The sequence below is a fragment of the Heptranchias perlo genome, chromosome 3, assembly GCF_035084215.1.
Source record: "Heptranchias perlo isolate sHepPer1 chromosome 3, sHepPer1.hap1, whole genome shotgun sequence".
In the NCBI taxonomy this organism is placed as follows: domain Eukaryota; kingdom Metazoa; phylum Chordata; class Chondrichthyes; order Hexanchiformes; family Hexanchidae; genus Heptranchias; species Heptranchias perlo.
The window spans coordinates 17,626,737-17,651,206 of record NC_090327.1 but is presented as its reverse complement, the minus strand read 5'-3'; the positions used below and the strand labels follow the sequence as shown (position 1 = coordinate 17,651,206).

General features: G+C 43.5%; 1 protein-coding gene across 1 annotated transcript in view; it reads right to left on the bottom strand.

Moving 5' to 3' along the window:
• The window catches only part of acss2l (acyl-CoA synthetase short chain family member 2 like), an 80,811-nt gene that overhangs the window by 4,643 nt on the left and 51,698 nt on the right, over nt 1-24,470 (bottom strand). The window contains exons 10-16 of the mRNA XM_067978395.1: nt 20,830-20,963; nt 13,252-13,384; nt 10,910-10,966; nt 10,716-10,796; nt 7,301-7,409; nt 3,495-3,563; nt 842-1,018 (exon numbers count right to left, since the gene is read on the bottom strand). Of these exons, the coding sequence (XP_067834496.1) occupies nt 842-1,018; nt 3,495-3,563; nt 7,301-7,409; nt 10,716-10,796; nt 10,910-10,966; nt 13,252-13,384; nt 20,830-20,963 (760 nt within the window). The remainder of the gene's footprint in view (nt 1-841; nt 1,019-3,494; nt 3,564-7,300; nt 7,410-10,715; nt 10,797-10,909; nt 10,967-13,251; nt 13,385-20,829; nt 20,964-24,470) is intronic.

Below are 24,470 nucleotides of genomic sequence, written 5' to 3'. Positions count from 1 at the left end.
AATGCACGTTGTATGCTCTCTATGGCTATAATGCTCTTTCTATAAATGCGGTGCACAAAACTGCACACAGTACTTTAACTGTGGCCTAACCATTGCCTTCCACAAACTTATCATAGCTCCTTTGCTCTTGTATTCTATGCCCCTACTTATAACATTTAAAATGTTATCGGCCTGTTTCTAGCTTTATTTATCTGCACCCGAATTTACAAAGTATTATGTATATGCATTCCCAAGTTTCTCCCCACCCTTCAGCATCTTTCGATTGAGGGTATATTCCCATTCCTCGTTTTTCCTCTCAAAATGCATCTGTGGAGATACAAAACAGGCCAACATTTCAGGCAGGACTGAGAAATGAAAGATAAGTGAGTATACTAATAGAATCAGAAAAAAAGAGGGAGGGGAGGAAATAAACACAATGGAGTAGAGAAACAATAGAACAGTCAAATAGCTAAGACAGTTACAGTCCTATTCAAGGGAATAGTCAAAAAAAATGGGGTAGTTAGGAAAAACACAGAGAAAGCCTACACGTGTAGGTCTGAAATGAAAGCAGAAATGCTGGGAACACACAGAGTCCTGCACGAGAGAAAACAAATCAACAACATGGGCAGACACCCACACCACATCGGTACTATGTTCTGACAAAGAAACTACACCCAGAACATCAGCATGCCTCTCCTGAGACTCCGGCAGGCCCGCCCCTTTCAAAGCATCCCTTGTAGTAAAGAGAATGGGGGATTAAGTTAAAGTTTCTAGGCTTATGTCGGTGTGTTTCTGCTACTGGGTTCCCTCATTCGGAACCTTTCCAGTGCAATCTAAGACCCACCCAACTTGGCAAAGATACCTTTGTTTTTCAGTTCATCTGTGATGGACTGAGTTAACTCTCTCCCATCCTTCAAAGTGACAAAGCAGTAGATACATTCACCCTTCACAGGGTGTGGGTAGGCCACCACGGCAACCTCTGCCACTGCACTGTGCTCTGCCAGGGCTGATTCCACCTCAGCACTGCTCAGCAGATGACCTGTTAGTTTAAAAGCAGAGATGTTAAAAAATACATTGATGTGAACAGCAGGATAAGTGATTTGTTGCAGTGAGATGATATCATTAGGCCCCGACTGCTATTTTAACTGCGACATGAGCAGGGAAGCCGCTGCAGCTTTCCTGCCAGTTAAACTCAAGCCGAAAGAGGAACTGAAGCAGAAGAGGCCATTCAAAGTAAGTCTTTTACTTTCCTTTATAGGGTCAGAAGGAGCAGGAGAACTCTTTTGGGCCCCTCAAGGAAGTTTTAGGTCTCCCCTGCCCCGGACTTCCCCGCACCCCCCTCCCTTCTCCACCATAAGACCCCCTCCTAGAACCACGGTCCCCACGCTTACCTGAGTGCCGACAGACAGCCAATGGTGACCCAATTTTCCACAGGACGGTAGCATGTTAATGAGGCCCGGTGGTTAAAATTGCCGTGGGTTCATTCTGACATGGGCGGACGAGTGGGAATCTAAGCAAAGCCAGCGGGTTTCCACTGAAAATCCGCTGGCTGTTAAAATCATCCCGTGAGTCTGACAATTGCTCACATATGCTTCAATATCATTTTTATTTTATCATTTTTCAGGATGTGGAGGTCGCTGGCAAGGTCAGCATATATTGCCCATCCCTATTTGCTCTTGAGAAGGTGGTGGTGAGCCTTCTTCTTGAACCGCTGCAGTCCATATAGTGAAGGTGCTCCCACAGTGCTGTTCGATAGGGGTTCCAGGATTTTAACCCAGTGACGATAATGGAATGGCAATATATGTCCAAGTCTAGAGGAGAACTTGGAACTGATGGTGTTCCCATGCACCTGCTGCCCTTGTCCATCTAGGTTTGGGAGGTGCTGCTGAAGAAGTGTTAGCAATTTGCTGCAGTGCATCTTGTAGATAGTACACACTACAGCCACAGTACGCTGGTGGTGGAAGGATTGCATGCTTAAGCTGGTGGATGGGGTGTTCATCAAGCAGACTGCTTTGTTCTAGATAGTACTGAGCTTCTTGAGTGTTGTTGGAGCTGCACCCATCCAGGCATGTGGAGAATATTCCATCACACTCCTGACTTGTGTCTTGTAGATGGTGGAAAGGCCTTAGGGAGTCAGGGGGTTTGCCACTCGTCACAGAATACCCAGCCTCTGACCTGCTCATGTAGCCACAGTATTTATGTGACTGGTCCAGTTAAGTTTCTGGTCAATGGTGACCCCCAGGATGTTGATGGTGGGGGATTCGGTGATGATAATGCCGTTGAATGTCAAGGGGAGGTGGTTAGACTCTCTCTCGTTGGAGATGGTCATTACCTGGCACTTGGCACAAATGTTACTTGCCATTTATCAGGCCTTGCTACATGCGGGCACGGACTGCTTCATTATCTGAGAATACACAGCACGCAAGGGTTTATCCTTGTCAGTGTCACTATTGTAGTGGTTACTGGAGCAATGATACAATCACATCTTCCCTCTTTTTTCAGCCTGTCCCTCCTTCTGCAGGGGTGTGTTGTGGATTTGGTGAAGGGATTCTTGTTTCATTGGTCTCAAGGGAGAAATTTTCTGACTGCTTAGCATTTTCCGGGCCTTGGTGACGGCCCTTCCTCACAAACTATAACTGGAGTATGTTCCACATGTGCTTAATACACATGCTTGATGCAGGAAGGACGGAATGAAACTGCCATAGCAATACGATGCATTTTTATGTGACCCTTGTGATGTCCCAAACTGCAGTCCAGAATTGTCAGATATCTTTAATCCAACGACCTAAATACTAGAATTATTCATGGCAGCCTATGGGAATATCACATTTATATGGTGACCAGAGTCATCCTAAAAGGACAGGGTGTAAGTGCACACCCAACAATCCACATGCAACGGGTAATGAATCTCAAATGGGCCCCCTAGGATACACCCAGTGCCTATGGGTTGCTTTTCTGCAATGTATGAAGTAATTCATGGAAGCAGCATATGAGCAGAACCTCCCCCACCCCGCAGATGTATATACACAAACTAGATCTAAGGGGCACAGTCACAGGATAAGGGTCGGTCATTTAAGACTGAGATAAGGAGGAATTTCTTCACTCAGAGGGTTGTATATCTTTGGAATTTTCTACCCCAGAGGGCTGTGGGTGCTGAGTCATTGAGTATATTCAAGGCTGAGATCGATAGATTTTTGGACTCTAGGGGAATCAAGGGATAAGGGAATCGGGCAGGAAAGTGGAGTTGAGGTTGAAGATTAGCCGTGATCTGATTGAATGACGGAGCAGGCTCGAGGGGCTGTATGGCCTACTCCTGCTCCTGTTTCTTATGTTCTTAAACTCTAATACACGCGGGCAACCACCGTACACAGAAACACACCCCCAACCCCAGTTTCACACTCTCACACACTGACACGCCTCATTATACTCGGAAATAACATTTGACTTTATTTTCAATTACAACCAGGCCTGAACAAACTGATAACCCAGTTGTGAATGGCTGTTAAAATCTCTACCTGAGACATTCAGCATATCATCTATCCTTCCAGTGATCCAGTAATAGCCATCTCTGTCTCTCTTGCAACCTGCACAACAAATCTTTCTGTGAGAAACAGCGACAGTCACTAAGCTATAAAAGAAGCTGCTTTATTATTTATCCATGTAAGCTGGCAAATTGAAAAACAAACACTATAAAGAACACATTTAAATGTCACTTTGGTCACATTCATGCTTCAGAAATGAATCAGACAGGATGCTGTAATTTCCGTTCAAATCAATCAGGAGCATCAGTCCAGTTGAAGCTGAATCATTGACAGCACTAAAGAAAAGCCAAAAACTCCACCTTCCCCACACACCATTACCCAGCAAATTCATTTGTTATAACTGAATAGTGCACACTGCGGTAAATAAAGGTGAACAGTGCACACTGCGGTAAATAAAGGTGAACAGTGCACACTGTCGTAAATAAAGGTGAACAGTGCACACTGCGGTAAATAAAGTTGAACAGTGCACACTGTGGTAAATAAAGGTGAACAGTGCACACTGTGGTAAATAAAGATGAACAGTGCACACTGCGGTGTATAAAGGTGAACAGTGCACACTGTGGTAAACAAAAGGTGAACTGTGCACACAGCAGTAAATAAAGGTGAACAGTGCACACTGCGGTAAATAAAGGTGAACTGTGCACACTGTGGTAAATAAAGGTGAACTGTGCACACAGCGGTACGTAAAGGTGAACAGTGCACACTGCGGTGTATAAAGGTGAACAGTGCACACTGTGGTAAATAAAGGTGAACAGTGCACACTGCGATAAATAAAGTTAAACAGTGCACACTGCGGTGTATAAAGGTGAACAGTGCACACTGCAGTAAATAAAGGTCATGATGTGGAGATGCCGGTGATGGACTGGGGTGGACAAATGTAAGGAATCTTACAACACCAGGTTATAGTCCAACAGTTTTATTTGAAAATAAAACTGTTGGACTATAACCTGGTGTTGTAAGATTCCTTACGTAAATAAAGGTGAACAGTGCACACTGCGGTAAAAAAGGGTGAATAGTGCACACTGCAGTAAATAAAGGTGAACAGTGCACACTGCGGTACGTAAAGGTGAACAGTGCACACTGCGGTACGTAAAGGTGAACAGTGCACACTGCGGTACGTAAAGGTGAACAGTGCACACTGTGGTACGTAAAGGTGAACAGTGCACACTGCGGTATGTAAAGGTGAACAGTGCACAATACAGTCTGTAAAGGTGAACAGTGCACACTGCGGTACATAAAGGTGAACAGTGCACAATACAGTCTGTAAAGGTGAACAGTGCACACTGCGGTACATAAAGGTGAACACTGCACAATACAGTCTGTAAAGGTGAACAGTGCACACTGTGGTACATAAAGGTGAACAGTGCACAATACAGTCTGTAAAGGTGAACAGTGCACACTGTGGTACATAAAGGTGAACAGTGCACAATACAGTCTGTAAAGGTGAACAGTGCACACTGCGGTACATAAAGGTGAACAGTGCACAATACAGTCTGTAAAGGTGAACAGTGCACACTGCGGTACATAAAGGTGAACAGTGCACAATACAGTCTGTAAAGGTGAACAGTGCACACTGCGGTACATAAAGGTGAACACTGCACAATACAGTCTGTAAAGGTGAACAGTGCACACTGCGGTATGTAAAGGTGATCAGTGCACACTGCGGTACGTAAAGGTGAACAGTGCACAATGCAGTCTGTAAAGATGAACAGTGCACACTGCGGTACGTAAATGTGAACAGTGCACACTGCGGTATGTAAAGATGATCAGTGCACACTTTTTTATTTATTCTCGGGATGTGGGCATCACTGGCAAGGTCAGCATTTATTGTCCGTCCCTAGTTGCCCTTGAACTGCTGCAGTCCATGTGGTGCTTCTTCTTTGTAGCGGTTTGATACAACTGAGTGGCTTACTAGGCCATTTCAGAGGGAAGTTCAGAGTCAACCACGTTGGTGTTGGACTGGGGTCGCATATAGGCCTGAGCGAGTAAAGACAGCAAGTTTCCTTCCCTAAAGCACATTAATGAACCAGTTGGGGTTTTACAACAATCTGACAGCTTCATGGTCACTTTTACTGATATCATCTCTTCATTCCAGATTTTTTTTTTACGAACATACAAAAATGGAAAAGACCAGCTGGTCCATCAAGCCTGCTCCACACTCATGATTCCTGGAGCTTCATGACTAGACACTTCCTACCCTCAGCAGCCATGTAATCTCCTGGGAGGTGCACAAAACTAGATTAAAAACCCAAAGCCAATAAGGGGTAAAAAAAAATCTGGAAAATTCCTCTCCAACCCCCCCTCAGACGATCGAAACCACACAGGAGATCACATTGACCATGCGTACGTTAACTGTTAAACCACTTACCTTCTATATGATGTGATCTCTACCCAGCTAAGAACTGGTCCAGGTCGCTTTTGAAGGTGTACAAACAGTCACCACAAGCCAGCAACGCATTCCAGAACACACTACTCTCTGGGAAAAGAAAAACCGTCTAACATCTAGCCTATTCCTAATCTTAATCTAATTTAAATTCATGTCCCCTGCTCCTTCCCAATCTGTCAAACTGAAATTATCTATCAATAGGTACGCAATCCAGCCCTTTCATTATTTTGTAAAACTCTATCAGGTTTTCTTTAAGTCTACGCTGCTCTAAAGTAACGAGACCTAGCTCTTTAAGCCTACCTGAGTAACCAAGATTCTTTAAGCGAGGAATCATTCTTGCAGCTCTCCTCTAGACCTTTTCCAAGGCTGCTATGTCACCCACCATGTGGCGGAACCAAAATGGGCACAGTACTCTAGATGCAGTCTAACTAAGGACCTGTATAAGGACAGGATAGTGCCCTTGGACTTGTTTTGAATGATTCAAAATGAATTCTGAAGCTGCATCTGAGAACCTGGGTGCCTACTTTGTACCTCTTCCAACCACTTGATCCCTTTGAGAATGTTTCCGTGCTGTCTGCAGCCAGAGTGCATCTCTCCTTTAAGAGGTGCTAGCCGCCTTTAAGTGGCGTCAGTCAAGCCCGATTTCCTGCCCTCACAAACAGGCGCCCAGCCAATAAGCAGCGCGGGTAGCGATGGCGGCACACCTGACTCATGATAATAAGCTGACAGCACCAATTTCTAGTGGTCCCTGCAACCACACGAACAGGCCCATGCGACATGCGCCCTGCCCCTACGTACCCTCTTTCGGGCATGATCAAATTTCTAGGCCTATGTTTCTTCCTCTGCTTATCTCCCTCCCGCATTAAAATTTTTAAGAATTATTTTGTTTTAAGTCTTGTAATTGTGAATTGGGGACTGGGTGAAGCTCCAAGGCCAGGGTTTGAATCTCCATCTGCCATTAGAAAATATTTGAATAAAATGATTATTTTCAAACATGTTTGCTCCAATAATGCAATTGAAGCATTACTGGGGGAAGATAAAATTAAAATTGATCATTTTTTAAAATTCACTAATGGTAAATAGGTCATTCATATCGGAATCTAAGTCCAAACGAACATCATTCCACTCTGTGATGCTATGGGCTGGTGCATGAATCAGCAGGTTGGCAAATATGTCCCAGGATTCAGCACTTAAATTTCTTCAGGATTGCAATTTTTTTTGTGCTAAAGAAGTGGAATGTAAACATTTTCGGTCACAACAGTTTTAAACTGATCACCCAGCAGCCACCCAGCAAACATGGGTCCAGCACAAAGTTAATCAAATCAGCTTCACACAGAAAGGCATAAATCTACATTTAATGCTAAAAATCATTGAATGTAAAATAGTAATTTACTATCTCCAGTCAGGTAATACCCCGGGAACTGTTTGAAGTAAGTCGTCTCAAAGCGCTCATTGTCTCCATACACAGTGCGCAGTATGGACGGCCAAGGTTGCTTGAATACCTAAAACAAAGATAAAACAGGATGATCCCACAGGAAAAAAAACTATTCTCTTAACACTCTATGACCAGTTACAAAGTATGCATTGTGTTACTGGTTTACATCATTATTCTTATAACTGCACTGCAGTGCAGACACAAGCTATCATTCCTGTCATAAGATCCATTTTTGAAAGTTAAATGTATTAGATAAAAAGACAAAGAGACAATGCTGGTAATGCATAGCATGCCAGTCAACATCTCGAGAACGAAAGGTTAATAGTTCAGGTGTGAACCATTATCAGTACTAGTACTCTATTGTAGGAAGAACCATTTTATTAGTTAGCCCTTTTTCCTTCCACCTTCCCTTCGACCCATGTCAGGAACATAAGAACATAGGAACAGGAGTAGGCCATTCAGCCCCTTGAGCCTGTTCCACCACTCAATTAGATCATGGCTGATCTGTATCTAACTCCACCTGCCGCCTTGGTTCCATAACCCTTAATACCCTTGCCTATCAAAAATCTATCAATCTCAGTTTTGAAATTTTCAATTGACCCCCAGTCTCAGCAGCTTTTTAGGGGAGAGAGTTCCAGATTTCCACTTAAATTTTATTTCCATTACTATATGTATATATTAGATGTAAATATTCACTATGAATAGCCCCCAATTGGCTGATTTTAAAATTCCTGACATCACCCCTGAATGGCCTAGCTCTAATTTTAAGGTTATGCCCCCTTGTCCTGGACTCCACCCACCAGAGGAGATAGTTTCCCTCTATCTACCCGATCCATGTCCTGTCACACCTTTACTCTTCCTCTCCCGAAGGAGATGACTCCTTGCTGCGGTACAGTTCCAAAGGCACCAGCCATCCTCCAGTACCTCACCCAAGTCTATGTGTTCCACTGGCTCAGCTGGACATTTAAGGGGAGATTTTCTGTGTCTGTGAATATCAGAGAATCGGGTGGGCCAGAGTACACACCTGTAAAGGAACCCACCTGACTTTCCTTCCATTAATTTAAATGAACTCTGAAAATTTTCAATTCATAGTTTGCCACCACTCAAACAGCTGAACTGTCACCAGATCTAATAGTCTCTCACTTCCCACTTTGATCATGAATGCATGCTCATCTCCTGACTATCATCACATTTTTATGGACATGGTGACTAACCACATTCTTTATATGATATACAGATAGTAGAAGTACTGCACAATATATCATCCTCTATGAGAGCAAGTCATAGGATTGCTCATCACAGCCCTGGCAACCGGAGCTGAAGCCAATTCTGTAGTTCTTTTGTTTTACTGAGCATATTCAACTTTTAAGTTGTAAAACATTTAATATTTATCACTTTGTCACATTGAACTCACTACACATGCTTATGTGTTGCACAAGGTGTAAGTAACACAACACGTAATCTGTTGTATGACAATTTTAAAATCAGCCAATTGGGGGCTATTCATAGTGAATATTTACATCTTACATATATATATAGTAATGGAAAGGAAATTTAAGAAGGAAAGAAATGCTTGTGCCTTATCACACCTCTCCAAAACATCTCAAAGTACTTTGCATACAGTGAATTGTAGTTCAGTTTGTTACATTGTAGCATTTCCTACATGACAAAACTTTTATAATCTTGTAGAAAACAATCAGCATTAAAGTGATATAATCCTACACAGCACAGTATCAGCATCAAAGTGATATAACCAACACAGCACAGTATCAGCATTAAAGTGACATAACCCTACACAGCACAGTATCAGCATCAAAGTGATATAACCAACACAGCACAGTATCAGCATTAAAGTGATATAACCCTACACAGCACAGTATCAGCATTAAAGTGATATAACCCTACACAGCACAGTATCAGCATTAAAGTGATATAACCCTACACAGCACAGTATCAGCATCAAAGTGATATAACCAACACAGCACAGTATCAGCATCAAAGTGATATAACCAACACAGCACAGTATCAGCATCAAAGTGATATAACCCTACACAGCACAGTATCAGCATTAAAGTGATATAACCCTACACAGCACAGTATCAGCATCAAAGTGATATAACCCTACACAGCAGAGTATCAGCATTAAAGTGATATAACCCTACACAGCACAGTATCAGCATCAAAGTGATATAACCCTACACAGCACAGTATCAGCATTAAAGTGATATAACCCTACACAGCACAGTATCAGCATCAAAGTGATATAACCAACACAGCACAGTATCAGCATCAAAGTGATATAACCCTACACAGCACAGTATCAGCATCAAAGTGATATAACCCTACACAGCACAGTATCAGCATCAAAGTGATATAACCAACACAGCACAGTATCAGCATTAAAGTGATATAACCCTACACAGCACAGTATCAGCATCAAAGTGATATAACCCTACACAGCACAGTATCAGCATCAAAGTGATATAACCCTACACAGCACAGTATCAGCATCAAAGTGATATAACCAACACAGCACAGTATCAGCATTAAAGTGATATAACCCTACACAGCACAGTATCAGCATCAAAGTGATATAACCCTACACAGCACAGTATCAGCATCAAAGTGATATAACCCTACACAGCACAGTATCAGCATCAAAGTGATATAACCAACACAGCACAGTATCAGCATTAAAGTGATATAACCCTACACAGCACAGTATCAGCATTAAAGTGACATAACCCTACACAGCACAGTATCAGCGTTAAAGTGATATAACCCTACACATCATAGTATCAGCGTTAAAGTGATATAACCCTACACATCATAGTATCAGCATCAAAGTGACATAACCCAACACAGCACAGTATCAGTGTTAATGTGATATAATCCTACACAGCACAGTATCAGCGTTAAAGTGACATAACCCAACACAGCACAGTATCAGCATTAAAGTGATATAACCCTACACAGCACAGTATCAGCATTAAAGTGATATAATCCTACACAGCACAGTATCAGCATTAAAGTGATATAACCCTACACAGCACAGTATCAGCGTTAAAGTGACATAACCCAACACAGCACAGTATCAGCATTAAAGTGATATAACCCTACACAGCACAGTATCAGCGTTAAAGTGATATAATCCTACACAGCACAGTATCAGCGTTAAAGTGATATAACCCTACACAGCACAGTATCAGCATCAAAGGATCCAATGCAACTTGCAGATCTTTTTCCAAATGAGGTGAAATTTGTGATCTCTCTTGGTAATAGGAACTACCTTGAATCTCAGTGTTGTGCAAAATATTTGGTAACGAATTCATAAATTTAGGAAAGCCCTGTCTGAGCTGAACTGGGCACCTACCAAGTGGCCCTCAGCTTCTCCTTCCAGCTCCTCGCCGTGTTCATTGAGAATAGCAGGGAGAACCCCAAAGAATGGAAATGTCTAGGGAGGGAAAAAAGTCAAAGCAATTTTATAGAATCAGTTTGTGAAGGAGAGAAATAACTCATGTCATGAAGAGGAAAATGATGATGCAATTAATTAGAAGTAAAGCTTACAGCTGATCCCGGTTTCAGTGGTGTCGCAGCTGGCAGAGGAGTTAACATTGGGCCACCCTGTGCAAAAATACAAAACAATTAGGTGCAGATCATAGTTTATACAGCAATATTCTGAGCATTGGTCTTTTGTTCAATGCTAAAGCCTAGACTAGAGATATTCTCATCTGATCAACACAATTCATCAGTGCTACTCCACTCTCAATCTACCGATGGATTACTAAGACCCATAAGAAATGCCTTATTGTGATGATTTGGGGATAAGGGGCTTCGCCCTTCTTCGTTCAAATATCTATGCAGAAATTTAGTGGTGTAGCAATTAAGTGACCTGATCAGAACTGTTGTTTTAATGGTGATGTGGCATGTCACACAATAGCACCAACGTGCCAACGGTGAATTGTTGGTTTGCACCTATTGTTATCCACACGCTGAATGCCTGATCTTGGCCGTGTTACGATAGGAGGCACTGTTCAGAAGCCAGGAACCAGGGAGACAAAACAAAACACACATTGGAGGGGGAATCATCCCCTGATCTTATACAGAGTGGCAATAGCAGAGACAGCAGATTGTCTGACTCACTCGCTCATCTGTGACTGTATAAGGCAGAGGGAGAGAAATACCTTAAAAAGAGAGAATCTCACTGTAAGAAACTTGTTATAAATGTGCCATATGGTTAAAACCTTTGGAATTCCATGGGAGTGAAATTACCCAGTCATTAATTTAGCAAAAACATCACAGTGACTGCATACATAATTGGATTTCTCATATTGTGCACATACAACTTTTTCACTAAAATTATCAAACTAATTTTACTCCATTGGTTTTGTATGAAATATAGATGGAAGTTACTGTCAGTGACAGGGTGAGAACTGAAGAGAAAATAAAAAGAGTAAAAATGCTAAGGCAAGTAAGGTTTTTTTTTCTGGTTTGAGGGAGAAAAAACCATTTTATTTTAGGATTCACAAACTTAAGTCTCTAAGTTCAACCACAATATGGGACAGAGAACCTGAACAGCAGGAAGAGGCACTGAACCCCCATTTTGATGGGTCGTATGTAACACCTTAGTATCTAATTAGTGTTTTTTGACTGATTAGCCATGATTTCCATGATGACAGCCAATCAGAATGCAGCCTCTGCCCATCTGCATGGAAATCATGGCTAGCCAATCACAAATAGTGTTGTTCAACTATGTGTGACTTCCCTGTAGGCTGCAGCAGCATTTCTGCTTCTCTTTTAAAAGCTATTATGGATTCTCCTTCCACCATTGTTTTTTGGTAGAGCATTCCATATACGATTAACCCTCTACATAAAAAGATTCTCTTCTCATTTCTTAGCATTCTTTTGGTGAAAACCTTGAATTTACACCCTCCAGTTACTGACTCACCGACCAATGGAAATAGTTTTTTCTGATGTACTTCATCAAAAAACCCTCATAATTTTAAACACCTCATAACTAAAGCAAATTGTGATTGGATTTTTATTTTGTTCTAAAAATACCACAAAATAAAAATAATCTCTGATGCTCTACAATCCCCGAGTCTTACTTTAGAAAATCTGGGGGGAACATCAAGCTTTATAATTATGTGAAAGATAAGAAATACACATTTTAAAAGCTGAAAAATCTTTCACTACTCTAACACTTTATGTTATATATTTCCCCTCCAATTTTCTCCCCTTCACTTCTGAAGGCCCCGATTCTTCTACAAGCATTAGTCGCCTCACCATTTGAGAGCCTAGTGAGTACTGGCGCTATCACAGCCAAACCAAGTCTCATCATTACTCAATATTCGTACTCAAGCTCACTTTGCAACAGGGGTCATTGATAGCAATCAGGAGCAGGAACCCTGGGTGATTTTACTTTCCCTACCCCAGGGCATCAAGGTTGGGGAACCCGAACAGGCATCAGCTAAATCAGTAGACCAGGAATCGAACTTGAATCTTTCTGGTCTTCTTTACTCAGTGCCACTCTAAGTGCCTTTACCCACTAAGACATTTGAGGAGGTAATATTGAGACAATGAACTGTGTCAAACCTCTCTATTTATTGTACTGTACTGTGGGATCCTCAAAATGGGCGTCATCACCCCTATGGAAAGCTGTAAATATGGTTGATGTACCAGAGACCTGATGGTATCCATAGTAGCCCATTAATTCATAGTCAATAGGTGGGAAATCCGGCTCACTAAGTCTCTAAATCCACCACTGTTTCAAATTCTGAGGATGTAATCATGTTAAAAAAAAATCATTGCCTTGTTTGTATGTCACATCACTGGGGTGAAAATGCCATCTTGGGGTCTTTGCGTTTTAAAAAAAAAAGTGAGGATCCCGCCTTAAGAGGAATGTTTACCGTTTCAGTCTGCCAAAAGGTATCCACAATGGGACACTGTCCATGACCTACGACGTTATAATACCATGTCCAAGCCTCAGGGTTAATGGGCTCTCCAGCACAGCCCAGGATCTTCAAAGAATTGAGATTGAACCTGAAGCAGTCAAATGAAAAAGAACATCTTACAGAGGGAAAGAAGGATTTTTAAATCACACCAAACACCCAAAAAGAGAAGTTCCAATATCAAACAGAAATTTGCAAATAAGAAGGATAAAAAACCCTTCAGCTGTAAAAGGAAATAATAACGGAAAATGCTGGAATTGCACAGCAGGTCCATCTGCACCTGAAAGGGAAAAGACAGGTTAATATTTTAGCTAAAATTGGAGGGGAAATATATAACATAAAGTGGCTATTTGGGTTTCTTTTCATCTTTTGAAATATTTGCGATAGGAAAGAAAGCACTGGGCATTAAAAACAGGGAATTCTGGGAATGCACAGCAAGTCAGTCAGCCAGCATTGAAATGGAAAGATAAGATTCACATTTCCATATAACTTCTCATAACAACCTTTACAATTATTTTAATGGGACAGAAGGAAAGAGGCATTGATGGATCTGGTTCTGGGGAATAAGGTGGATCAAATGGGCAGAGTAGGAGGTTCAGGCAGGCAGTGCAGGAGTCCCCTGTGGCCATCCCCCTCTCAAACAGGTATACCGTTTTGGATGCTGTTGGGGGAGATGGCTCACCAGGGGAAGGTGACAGCGGCCAGGTTCATGGCACCGTGGCTGGCTCTGCTGCACAGGAGGGCAGGAAAAAGAGTGGCAGAGCTATAGTGATAGGGGACTCGATTGTAAGGGGAATAGACAGGCGTTTCTGCGGACGCAACCGAGACTCCAGGATGGTATGTTGCCTCCCTGGTGCAAGGGTCAGGGATGTCTCGGAGCGGCTGCAGGACATTCTGGAGGGAGAGGGTGAACAGCCAGTTGTCGTGGTGCATATAGGTACCAACGATATAGGTAAAAAACGGGATGAGGTCCTACAAGCTGAATTTAGGGAGTTAGGAGTTAAACTAAAAAGTAGGACCTCAAAGGTAGTAATCTCAGGATTGCTACCAGTGCCACGGGCTAGTCAGAGTAGGAATGACAGGATAGCTAGGATGAATACGTGGCTTGAGAGATGGTGCAAGAGGGAGGGATTCAAATTCCTGGGCCATTGGAACCGGTTCTGGGGGAGGTGGGACCAGTACAAATTGGACGGTCTGCATCTGGGCAGGACTGGAACCAATGTCCTAGGGGGAGTGTTTGCTAGTGCTTTTGGGGAGGGTTTAAACTAATGTGGCAGGAGGATGGGAACCGATGCAGGAAGTCAGTGGGAAGTAAAGTGGTGACAGAAACAAAAGGCAGTAAGGGAGAGTGTACAAAACATGACCGGACAGATGGTCTGAGAAAGCAGGGCAAAGACCAAGGGAAGTCTAGATTAAACTGCATTTATTTCAATGCAAGAAGTCTGATGGGCAAGGCAGGTGAACTCAGGGCATGGATGGGTACATGGGACTGGGATGTTATAGCTATTACTGAAACATGGCTAAGGAAGGGGCAGGACTGGCAGCTCAATGTTCCAGGGTACAGATGCTATAGGAAAGATAGAGCAGGAGGTAAGAGAGGAGGGGGAGTTGCGTTCTTGAATAGGGAGAACATCACGGCAGTAGTGAGAGGGGATATATCCGAGGGTTCACCCACTGAGTCTATATGGGTAGAACTGAAAAATAAGAAGGGAGAGATCACTTTGATAGGATTGTACTACAGACCCCCAAATAGTCAACGGGAAATTGAGGAGCAAATACGTAAGGAGATTACAGACAGCTGCAAGAAAAATAGGGTGGTAATAGTAGGGGACTTTAACTTTCCCAACATTGACTGGGACAGCCATAGCATTAGGGGCTTGGATAGAGAGAAATTTGTTGAGTGTATTCAGGAGGAATTTCTCATTCAGTATGTGGATGGCCCGACTAAAGAGGGGGCAAAACTTGACCTCCTCTTGGGAAATAAGGAAGGGCAGGTGACAGAAGTGTTAGTGAGGGATCACTTTGGGACCAGTGATCATAATTCCATTAGTTTTAAGATAGCTATGGAGAAGGATAGGTCTGGCCCAAAAGTTAAAATTCTAAATTGGGGAAAGGCCAATTTTGATGGTATTAGACAGGAACTTTCAGAAGTTGATTGGGAGAGTCTGTTGGCAGGCAAAGGGACGTCTGATAAGTGGGAGGCTTTCAAAAGTGTGTTAACCAGGGTTCAGGGTAAGCACATTCCTTATAAAGTGACGGGCGAGGCTGGTAGAAGTAGGGAACCTTGGATGATTTGGGAGATTGTGGCCCTAGTCAAAAAGAAGAAGGAGGCATATGACATGCATAGGCAGCTGGGATCAAGTGGATCCCTTGAAGAGTATAGAGATTGCCGGAGTAGAGTTAAGAGAGAAATCAGGAGGGCAAAAAGGGGACATGAGATTGCTTTGGCAGATAAGGCAAAGGAGAATCCAAAGAGCTTCTACAAATACATAAAGGGCAAAACAGTAACTGGGGAGAGAGTAGGGCCTCTTAAGGATCAACAAGGTCATCTATGTGCGGAACCACAAGAGATGGGTGAGATCCTGAATGAATATTTCACATCGGTATTTACGGTTGAGAAAGGCATGGATGTTAGGGAACTTGGGGAAATAAATAGTGATGTCTTGAGGAGTGTACATATTACAGAGAGAGAGGTGCTGGAAGTCTTAACGCGCATCAAGGTAGATAAATCTCCGGGACCTGATGAAATGTATCCCAGGACGTTATGGGAGGTTAGGGAGGAAATTGCGGGTCCCCTAGCAGAGATATTTGAATCATCCACTGCTACAGGTGAGGTGCCTGAAGATTGGAGGGTAGCAAATGTTGTGCCTTTGTTTAAGAAGGGCAGCAGGGAAAAGCCTGGGAACTACAGACCAGTGAGCCTGACATCTGTAGTGGGTAAGTTGTTAGAGGGTATTCTGAGAGACAGGATCTACAGGCATTTGGAGAGGCAGGGACTGATTAGGAACAGTCAGCATGGTTTTGTGAGTGGAAAATCATGTCTCACGAATTTGATTGAGTTTTTTGAAGGGGTAACCAAGAAGATAGATGAGGGCTGTGCAGTAGACGTGGTCTACATGGACTTTAGCAAAGCCTTTGACAAGGTACCGCATGGTAGGTTGTTACATAAGGTTAAATCTCACGGGATCCAAGGTGAGGTAGCCAATTGGATACAAAATTGGCTTGACGACAGAAGTCAGAGGGTGGTTGTAGAGGGTTGTTTTTCAAACTGGAGGCCTGTGACCAGCGGTGTGCCTCAGGGATCGGTGCTGGGTCCGCTGTTATTTGTTATTTATATTAATGATTTGGATGAGAATTTAGGAGGCATGGTTAGTAAGTTTGCAGATGACACTAAGATTGGTGGCATTGTGGACAGTGAAGAAGGTTATCTAGGATTGCAACGGGATCTTGATAAATTGGGCCAGTGGGCCGATGAATGGCAGATGGAGTTTAATTTAGATAAATGTGAGGTGATGCATTTTGGGAGATCGAATCGGGCCAGGACCTACTCCGTTAATGGTAGGGCGTTGGGGAGAGTTATAGAACAAAGAGATCTAGGAGTACAGGTTCATAGCTCCTTGAAAGTGGAGTCACAGGTGGATAGGGTGGTGAAGAAGGCATTCAGCATGCTTGGTTTCATTGGTCAGAACATTAGTAAGGCCACACTTGGAATACTGTGTACAGTTCTGGTCACCATATTATAGAAAGGATATTATTAAACTAGAAAGAGTGCAGAAAAGATTTACTAGGATGCTACCGGGACTTGATGGTTTGACTTATAGGGAGAGGTTGGATAGACTGAGACTTTTTTCCCTGGAGAGTAGGAGGTTAAGGGGTGATCTTATCGAAGTCTATAAAATAATGAGGGGCATAGATAAGGTAGATAGTCAAAATCTTTTCCCAAAGGTAGGGGAGTCTATAACGAGGGGGCATAGATTTAAGGTGAGAGGGGTGAGATAAAAAAGGGTCCAGAGGGGCAATTTTTTCACTCAAAGGGTGGTGAGTGTCTGGAACGAGCTGCCAGAGGCAGTAGTAGAGGCGGGTACAATTTTGTCTTTTAAAAAGCATTTGGACAGTTACATGGGTAAGATGGGTATAGAGGGATATGGGCCAAGTGCAGGCAATTGGGACTAGCTTAGTGGTATAAACTGGGCGACATGGACATGTTGGGCCGAAGGGCCTGTTTCCATGTTGTAAACTTCTATGACTCTATGACTCTAAATGGAGCAAGTATCAGCAGGGGAACATTTAGGGAACAGTGATCATGGTATCATAAGGTTTAGATTAGTTATGGAAAAGGACAAGGAGCAAACTAAAGTGAAAATATTTAATTAGAGGAGGGACAATTTCAGTGGGTTGAGAACGGATCTGGCCCGGGTAAATTGGAATCAAAGATTGGCAGGCAAAACTGTAATCGAACAATGGGCGGTCATTAAAGAGGAGATGGTTCAGGTACAGTCCAGATATATTCCCACGAGGGGGAAAGGTAGGGCAACCAAACCCAGAGCTCCCTGGATGACAAATGAGATAGAGAATAAGATGAAGCAGAAAAAAGGGGGCGAATGACAGATGTCAGGTTGATAATACAAGTGAGAACCAGGCTGAATAAAGAAAGTACAGAGAAGTGAAAAAGGAAATAAGAGGGGCAAAGAGAGAGTATGAGAATAGGCTGGCGGCTAACATAAAAGGGAATCCAAAAGTCTTGTATAGGCATGTAAATAGTAAACAGGTAGTAAGAGGAAGGGTGGGGCCAGTTAGGGACCAAAAAGGAGATCTACGCATGGAGGCAGAGGGCATGGCCGAGGTACTAAATGAGTACTTTGCGTCTGTCTTTACCATTGTAGAAGTTTCTGCCAAAGTCATAATAAGTGAAGAGGTAGTTGAGATACTGGATGGGCCAAAAATTGATAAAGAGGAGGTACTAGAAAGGCTGCCTGTACTTAAAGTAGCTGAGGGAAGGAAGGATGGAAATTGCAGAGGTGCTGGCCATAATCTTCCAATCCTCCTTAGATACGGGGGTGGTGCCAGAGAACTGGAGAATTGCAAACGTTACACTCTTGTTCAAAGAAGGATGTAAGGATAAACCCGGCAACTACAGGCCAGTCAGTTTAATTTTTCTGGTGGGGAAGCTTTTAGAAACGATAATCCGGGACAAAATTAATATCACTTGGACAAGTGTGGATTAATAAAGAAAAGCCAGCACAGATTTGTTAAAGGCAAATCGTGTTTAACTAACTTGATTGACTTTTTTGATGAGGTAACAGAGAGGGCTGATGCTGTGTGTATGGACCTTCAAAAGGTGTTTGATAAAGTGTCAAATAATAGGCTTGTCAGCAAAATTGAAGCCCATGGAATAAAAGGGGCAGTGACAATGTGGATACGAAATTGGCTAAGTGACAGGAAACAGAGAGTAGTGGTGAACAGTTGTTTTTCAGACGGGAGGAAGGTGTACAGTGCTGTTCCCCAGGGGTTAGTACTAGGACCATTGCTTTTTTTTATATTTATTAATGACTTGGCCTTGGGCGTATAGGGCACAATTTCAAAATGTGCAGATGACACAAAACTTGGAAGTGTAGTAAGCAGTGAGGAGGATAGCGATAGACTTCAAGAGGATATAGACAGGCTGGTGGAATGGGCAGACACATGGCAGATGAAATTTAACGCCGAGAAGTCCGAAGTTATACATTTTGGCAGGAGGAATGAGGAGAGGTAATATAAACTAAATATTACAATTCTAAAGGGGGTGTAGGAACAGAGAGACCTGGGGGTATATATGCACAAATCTTTGAAGGTGGCAGGACAGGTTGAGAAAGCAGTTAAAAAAGCATATGGATCATGGGTTTTATAAATAGGTGCATAGAGTACAAAAGAAAGGAAGTTATGTTGAACCTTTATAAAACTCTGGTTCTGCTACAGCTGGAGTATTGTGTCCAATTCTGGGCACTGCACTTTAGAAAGGACGTGAAGGCCTTAGAGAAGATGCAGAAAAGATTTACTGGAATGGTTCCAGGGCCTTCAGTTACATGGATAGACTGGAGATGCTGGGGTTGTTCTCCTTATAGCAGAGAAGGTTAAGAGGAGATTTGATAGAAGTGTTCAAAATCATGAAGTGTTTAGATAAAGTAAATAAAGAGAAACTGTTCCCATTGGCGGAAGGGTCGAGAACCAGAGGACACAGATTTAAGGTGATTGGCAAAAGAACCAAAGGCGACATGAGGAAAATCTTTCTTACGCAGTGAGTAGTTATGATCTGGAATGCACTGCCTGAAAGGGTGGTGGAAGCAAATTCAATTGTGGCTTTTGAAAAGGAATTGGATGAATACTTGAGGAGAAAAAATTTGCAGAGCTACAGGGAAAGAGCGAGGGAATGGGACTAACTGGATTGCTCTTACAAAGAGCAGGCATGGACTCGATGGGCCGAATGGCTTCCTTCTGTGCTGTAACCATTCTATGATTCTATGGTTCTATGAATGTTTAAAAAACAATTGACTCCTCTCAAATAATAAATACCAGGCATTAAATTTTAAGTTTGTAGTGCAGATCTTACTATTACACAGAGTCACTTTGGGTAGACTCGAACAAGTTTCTATAGGATGTCGGAATTTGTTAACAAATGGTAATTATAATCATCAGAATCAGCATATTAGCCTAAGTGTTATAAAAGTATCTTTCTCCTTACTGGAATTCTTTTATCCTCTCATGTACACAAACTGCACATGTTCTGAGACGGTCGTCAGCAATAGCCTGAGGGCAAGCAGTTTTGAAGAATTGCTCATGTGGTGAAATAAGGGGTTCCCACATCTGATCACCATCCAGTGACTTCTGCTGGAAAATGCAGGCATGAGCATTTGGGTGAGGATGGGATTGGGCTCAGCTCACTGTGTTGCCCTCATAGTTGAATAGCCTGTTGACACTCACTGTCTCAGCTCACTTGGGTGAGGTACTGGAGAGATGGTGGCAACCATAGTATCTCATTAAAGAGAGCAGGGAAGAAAATTGGGGGAAAGAAACAAAGGAGGAAGAGTAGAAGAAAAGGAAGAAAAGGAAGAAAAGACAGAGTGTAAGAGTGGCTAAAAGAAGAGAGGCAGAGTGAAAAGAGTAACGTATTAAAAAAATTTCAGCACAGATAGAAATTGAGAAAGAAATAGAGACAGACAAAAAGATAGAGACAAGTAATGGGACCCATAGATGCAGGTCTCACTATAGAATTAGATAGAAATTACAACATGGAAACAGGCTGTTCAGCTCAACCAGTCCGTGTTAGTGTTTATCCTTCACACGAGCAGTAAAGAAAGAATACAGGAGCCCTTTGCCCTGATTGATCATTTCATAAAGTGCTCTGGAACACTGTAAAATTGCAGTAGCTAAGGGCATGGGTCCTTCATATACCTTAGTCCAGTTACAATGCTACCGTTCAACACTTTATTTTACTGTCCGTCCTATGAATACATTACAAACACAAATGGATACTTCAAATCCCATTCCTAATTTTCTTACTTTCTCACAGGTTCCTCTCCAAACTTCATCAGCATTCTAATGACCGTGGGCGCTGTGTAAAGCTTTGTCACTTTGTACTTTTCAATCATTTCCCACAACCTCCCCACGTGTGGATACAGCAGCACACCTTCAAACTAAAATGGAGACAAATTTACTGAAAATGTATTTGTTGGAAAATCATCCTATTCATGTGCATATCTTTTCTTTTTCAAATCTGGCAATGCTGTCATTAAGCTTTGTTCCTAGGTTTCTGACACTACTCCTCTCAATTCAGTCACTGGACAGTGAGAGATTGAGCCTGCGATTCCGTGAGTTTACAATTTCAGCCATGTCATGAGGCGACTTACCAAGGGTATTCTGCAGCGAGTGACTCACCTCCTGACTCCCCAAAGCCTTTCCACCATCTACAAGGCACAAGTCAGGAGTGTGATGGGATACTCTCCACTTGCCTGGATGAGTGCAGCTCCAACAACACTCAAGAAGCTCGACCCCATCCAGGACAAAGCAGCCCGCTTGATTGGCACCCCATCCACCACCCTAAACATTCACTCCCTTCATCTTCGGCGCACTGTGGCTGCAGTGTGTACCATCCACAGGATGCACTGCAGCAACTCGCCAAGGCTTCTTCGACAGCACCTCCCAAACCCGTGACCTCTACCACCTAGAAGGACAAGAGCAGCAGGCACATAGGAACAACACCACCTGCACATTCCCCTCCAAGTCACACACCATCCCGACTTGGAAATATATCGCCGTTCCTTCATCGTTGCTGGGTCAAAATCTTGGAACTCCCTTCCTAACAGCACTGTGGGAGAACCTTCACCACACAGACTGCAGCGGTTCAAGAAGGCGGCTCACCACCACCTTCTCAAGGACAATTAGTGATGGGCAATAAATGCCGGCCTCGCCAGCGATGCCCACATCCCATGAACGAATAAAAAAAAAGCAACAGTCAGACTACTCCCACTGATTTGGAGGGAAAACTGAAGGGTGAATCACCTCCTCCTCCCACCAGTTCATCTTCTCATATATGTGGCATTAGAAGCCCATTTTCAGAGCACTGGGAGCAGGTTAGCTGCCTGCCCTGTCTGCCAAAGAATTGTGCCTGTCATAGGCAGATCCAAAGAAAGGAAAAAATAAATACTACTGTTACTGACTCTTTTATTTGACCATGTCCTCTTTTATGTTCCCCCCTTTCTTATTGTATGATTTTCTAAAGTAGAAATGTGCAAGAAATAAAGTTTAAAAAAAAAGTTTATCTGTTCCTATTGATAAGTTTGGCCAGGATATATTTGGAGAGCATAGAAATAAAGTAAAGGATACAACACGAGTGAGGGTGCTGTGCCAAACCTCCCCAATAGGGCGTCTGAGTTTTGGGGGCCATTTTCAACTGCCGTTTCTCCCCTGAAAAACAAGCGACCAGCAGTTGAAAGTCGTGAGGGGGGTGGCAGGGCACCTCAGCTGCCCCATTGACGCCCAAGGCATTTTACCCGATGACTGAGGGGCCGGCCATTGCAGTCGCCCTGCTCAAGAAAACCTATTGGGGAAGAAGCGGAGGCCGTAAGAGGTAAAGTGTAAACGTATCTTTGTTGGACCAGGAGGAGCAGGAGAGCTCCTCCGAGCCCCACAAGGAAAGTCTGGGTCTCCCGCTTTGCACCTATGAGACACTGCCAAACCACCCCCCACCCTCCACGACATACCTCAGTGCCGGTGCGCAACCTCTGAGTCGCCCCAGACAAAATGAGCTGAATGGGCTTCTTCTGTGCTGTAAACTCACATGGTTCTATGATTCTATAGGGGTGATCTTAACTCTGCCCGCTCGACAAAGTTTGTGTGGGCAGGCAGTTAAAATCGTCCATGGGATTCACCTGCTGATGTCCCACATCGATCCCACATGTTCCGCTTTTAACCTTCACTTCTGAGCAGGCGAGAGAGACACCCGCCCAAAACCGGTGGGGTCCTTCCTTAAACATGCAGATCACACTCCAACGACATCATCGAGGCTCGACCTCTATTTTAACTGTGGGCCTAAGCGGGGAAGTGGATGTGGTTTTCCCGCCAGGCCAACCTAACGGGAAGAGGAGTCAGGACCCGCAGAGGACCAAAAAGGTAAGTCTTTTTACTTCTATCGACTCCTCCAGGCTTCATAAGGTAATATTAGGCCTCCCTCCGCCGATCGATTTACCCGAGTCCGAGGACCACTCCTCCGGTGCCCGGCAGTGATTTCCTGCCGTCTGACATTGCACTCCCGCCCTCCTACCGGCTGCCACTTCCCGTTCGTTTTGTACAGGAAATTGGCCAGGGGCATGCAGATGAGTCCCAGGAGTTAAAATCTCCCGAGCCTCACACTGTCGAGGTCAGGACCTACCAGCTCAACAGTTACAGGGAATGTTGGGAGGAAGATGGCCTATTTGGATAGTAACCTAACAGAGCAAAAAATAAATAAAAATCTAAAGGATGAAGTAGCACCAAGCAGCACATTGTGAAGCACACTTTAATTTATTGGAATTCTGTGAGCTTGAGGCCCACCCAAGAGATATGGATTAGCACAAATCTCAATGCTGGCAGTGAGCATCCTCAGGTTAATGCAAAGCAACCTCTCCTCACAAAAGCATTATGTGCATTAAATATTGTGGGACATATGCCAATCAGACCATGTGATGCATGGCCTCTGCCTAAAACTGGGAAAGGACCTTTCCTGAAGGCTCATACAAGTTCCCCCTGACCAACCCCACAATACGTACCTGAAGAGGGAGGGGGAGACTGGTACAAGAGGACAGATCAGACCAACGCTTCTTCCCAGCACTACAGAAAAGTGACATAACCCAAAAGCTCTCCTAGGAGAGTTAAGCTAATCTCTATGTACTCCTCCACTGTGAACCCCTTACAGGGAAAGTGAAAAAAGAGGAGGGGGAAACGATATTGGAGAAGAGAGAGAAACGATAATGAAAGGGAGAAAGAGTGAGACAAGTGAAAGAGGAAAAAGCCAGAGAAACAGAAATAGAGAGGAAGGGAGAGAGAAATAGAAGTAGAGGAGAGAGGGAGACAGAAATGGAGGAGAAAGAAAAACATAAGTGGAGGACAGAGAAAAAGAAACAAAAGTGGATAGGGAGAAACAGATGTGAAGTGTTTAACTATCTGCCCTCCTCCCCCCAAAATGAAACCCTGATACTGAACTGTATAAAAATTCTGTACCAATACATTGGCAGAGTCATTAGGGTAGATTTTCCTCTGGGGTTCCCTACTGGGCACCCGACAGGCACAGCATTCCTGAGGTGTGCTGCACCTGTGAGGAAAGAAGTACCCTTAAAATTCCTGGCCAAGCACATTTCCAGCATAGGCCTACATGCTGGCAGGGCCTTGCACCAGCAACAGGTGATGGTGGGGTGGTGCAGAAACAGGAGGCTAGCTGCAGGCCTGAGAAGCTCCTGCACAGCAGCAGCCCAAGGGATGAAGATTTCCCGGGAGTGGGGATAGAAATACAAAAAGCAAACTTGCCTGCAAAATCTTCAGGGTGCTCCTGGGACACCCACAGGCCTTCCAGTCAATAGGGATCCCAATGCAAGCCCGAATGCCTGGTTTCTTTGGGTCCACCTCTGCTGAGGCACCCAATGGTCAGACAAACAAGAAACTGAGACGGG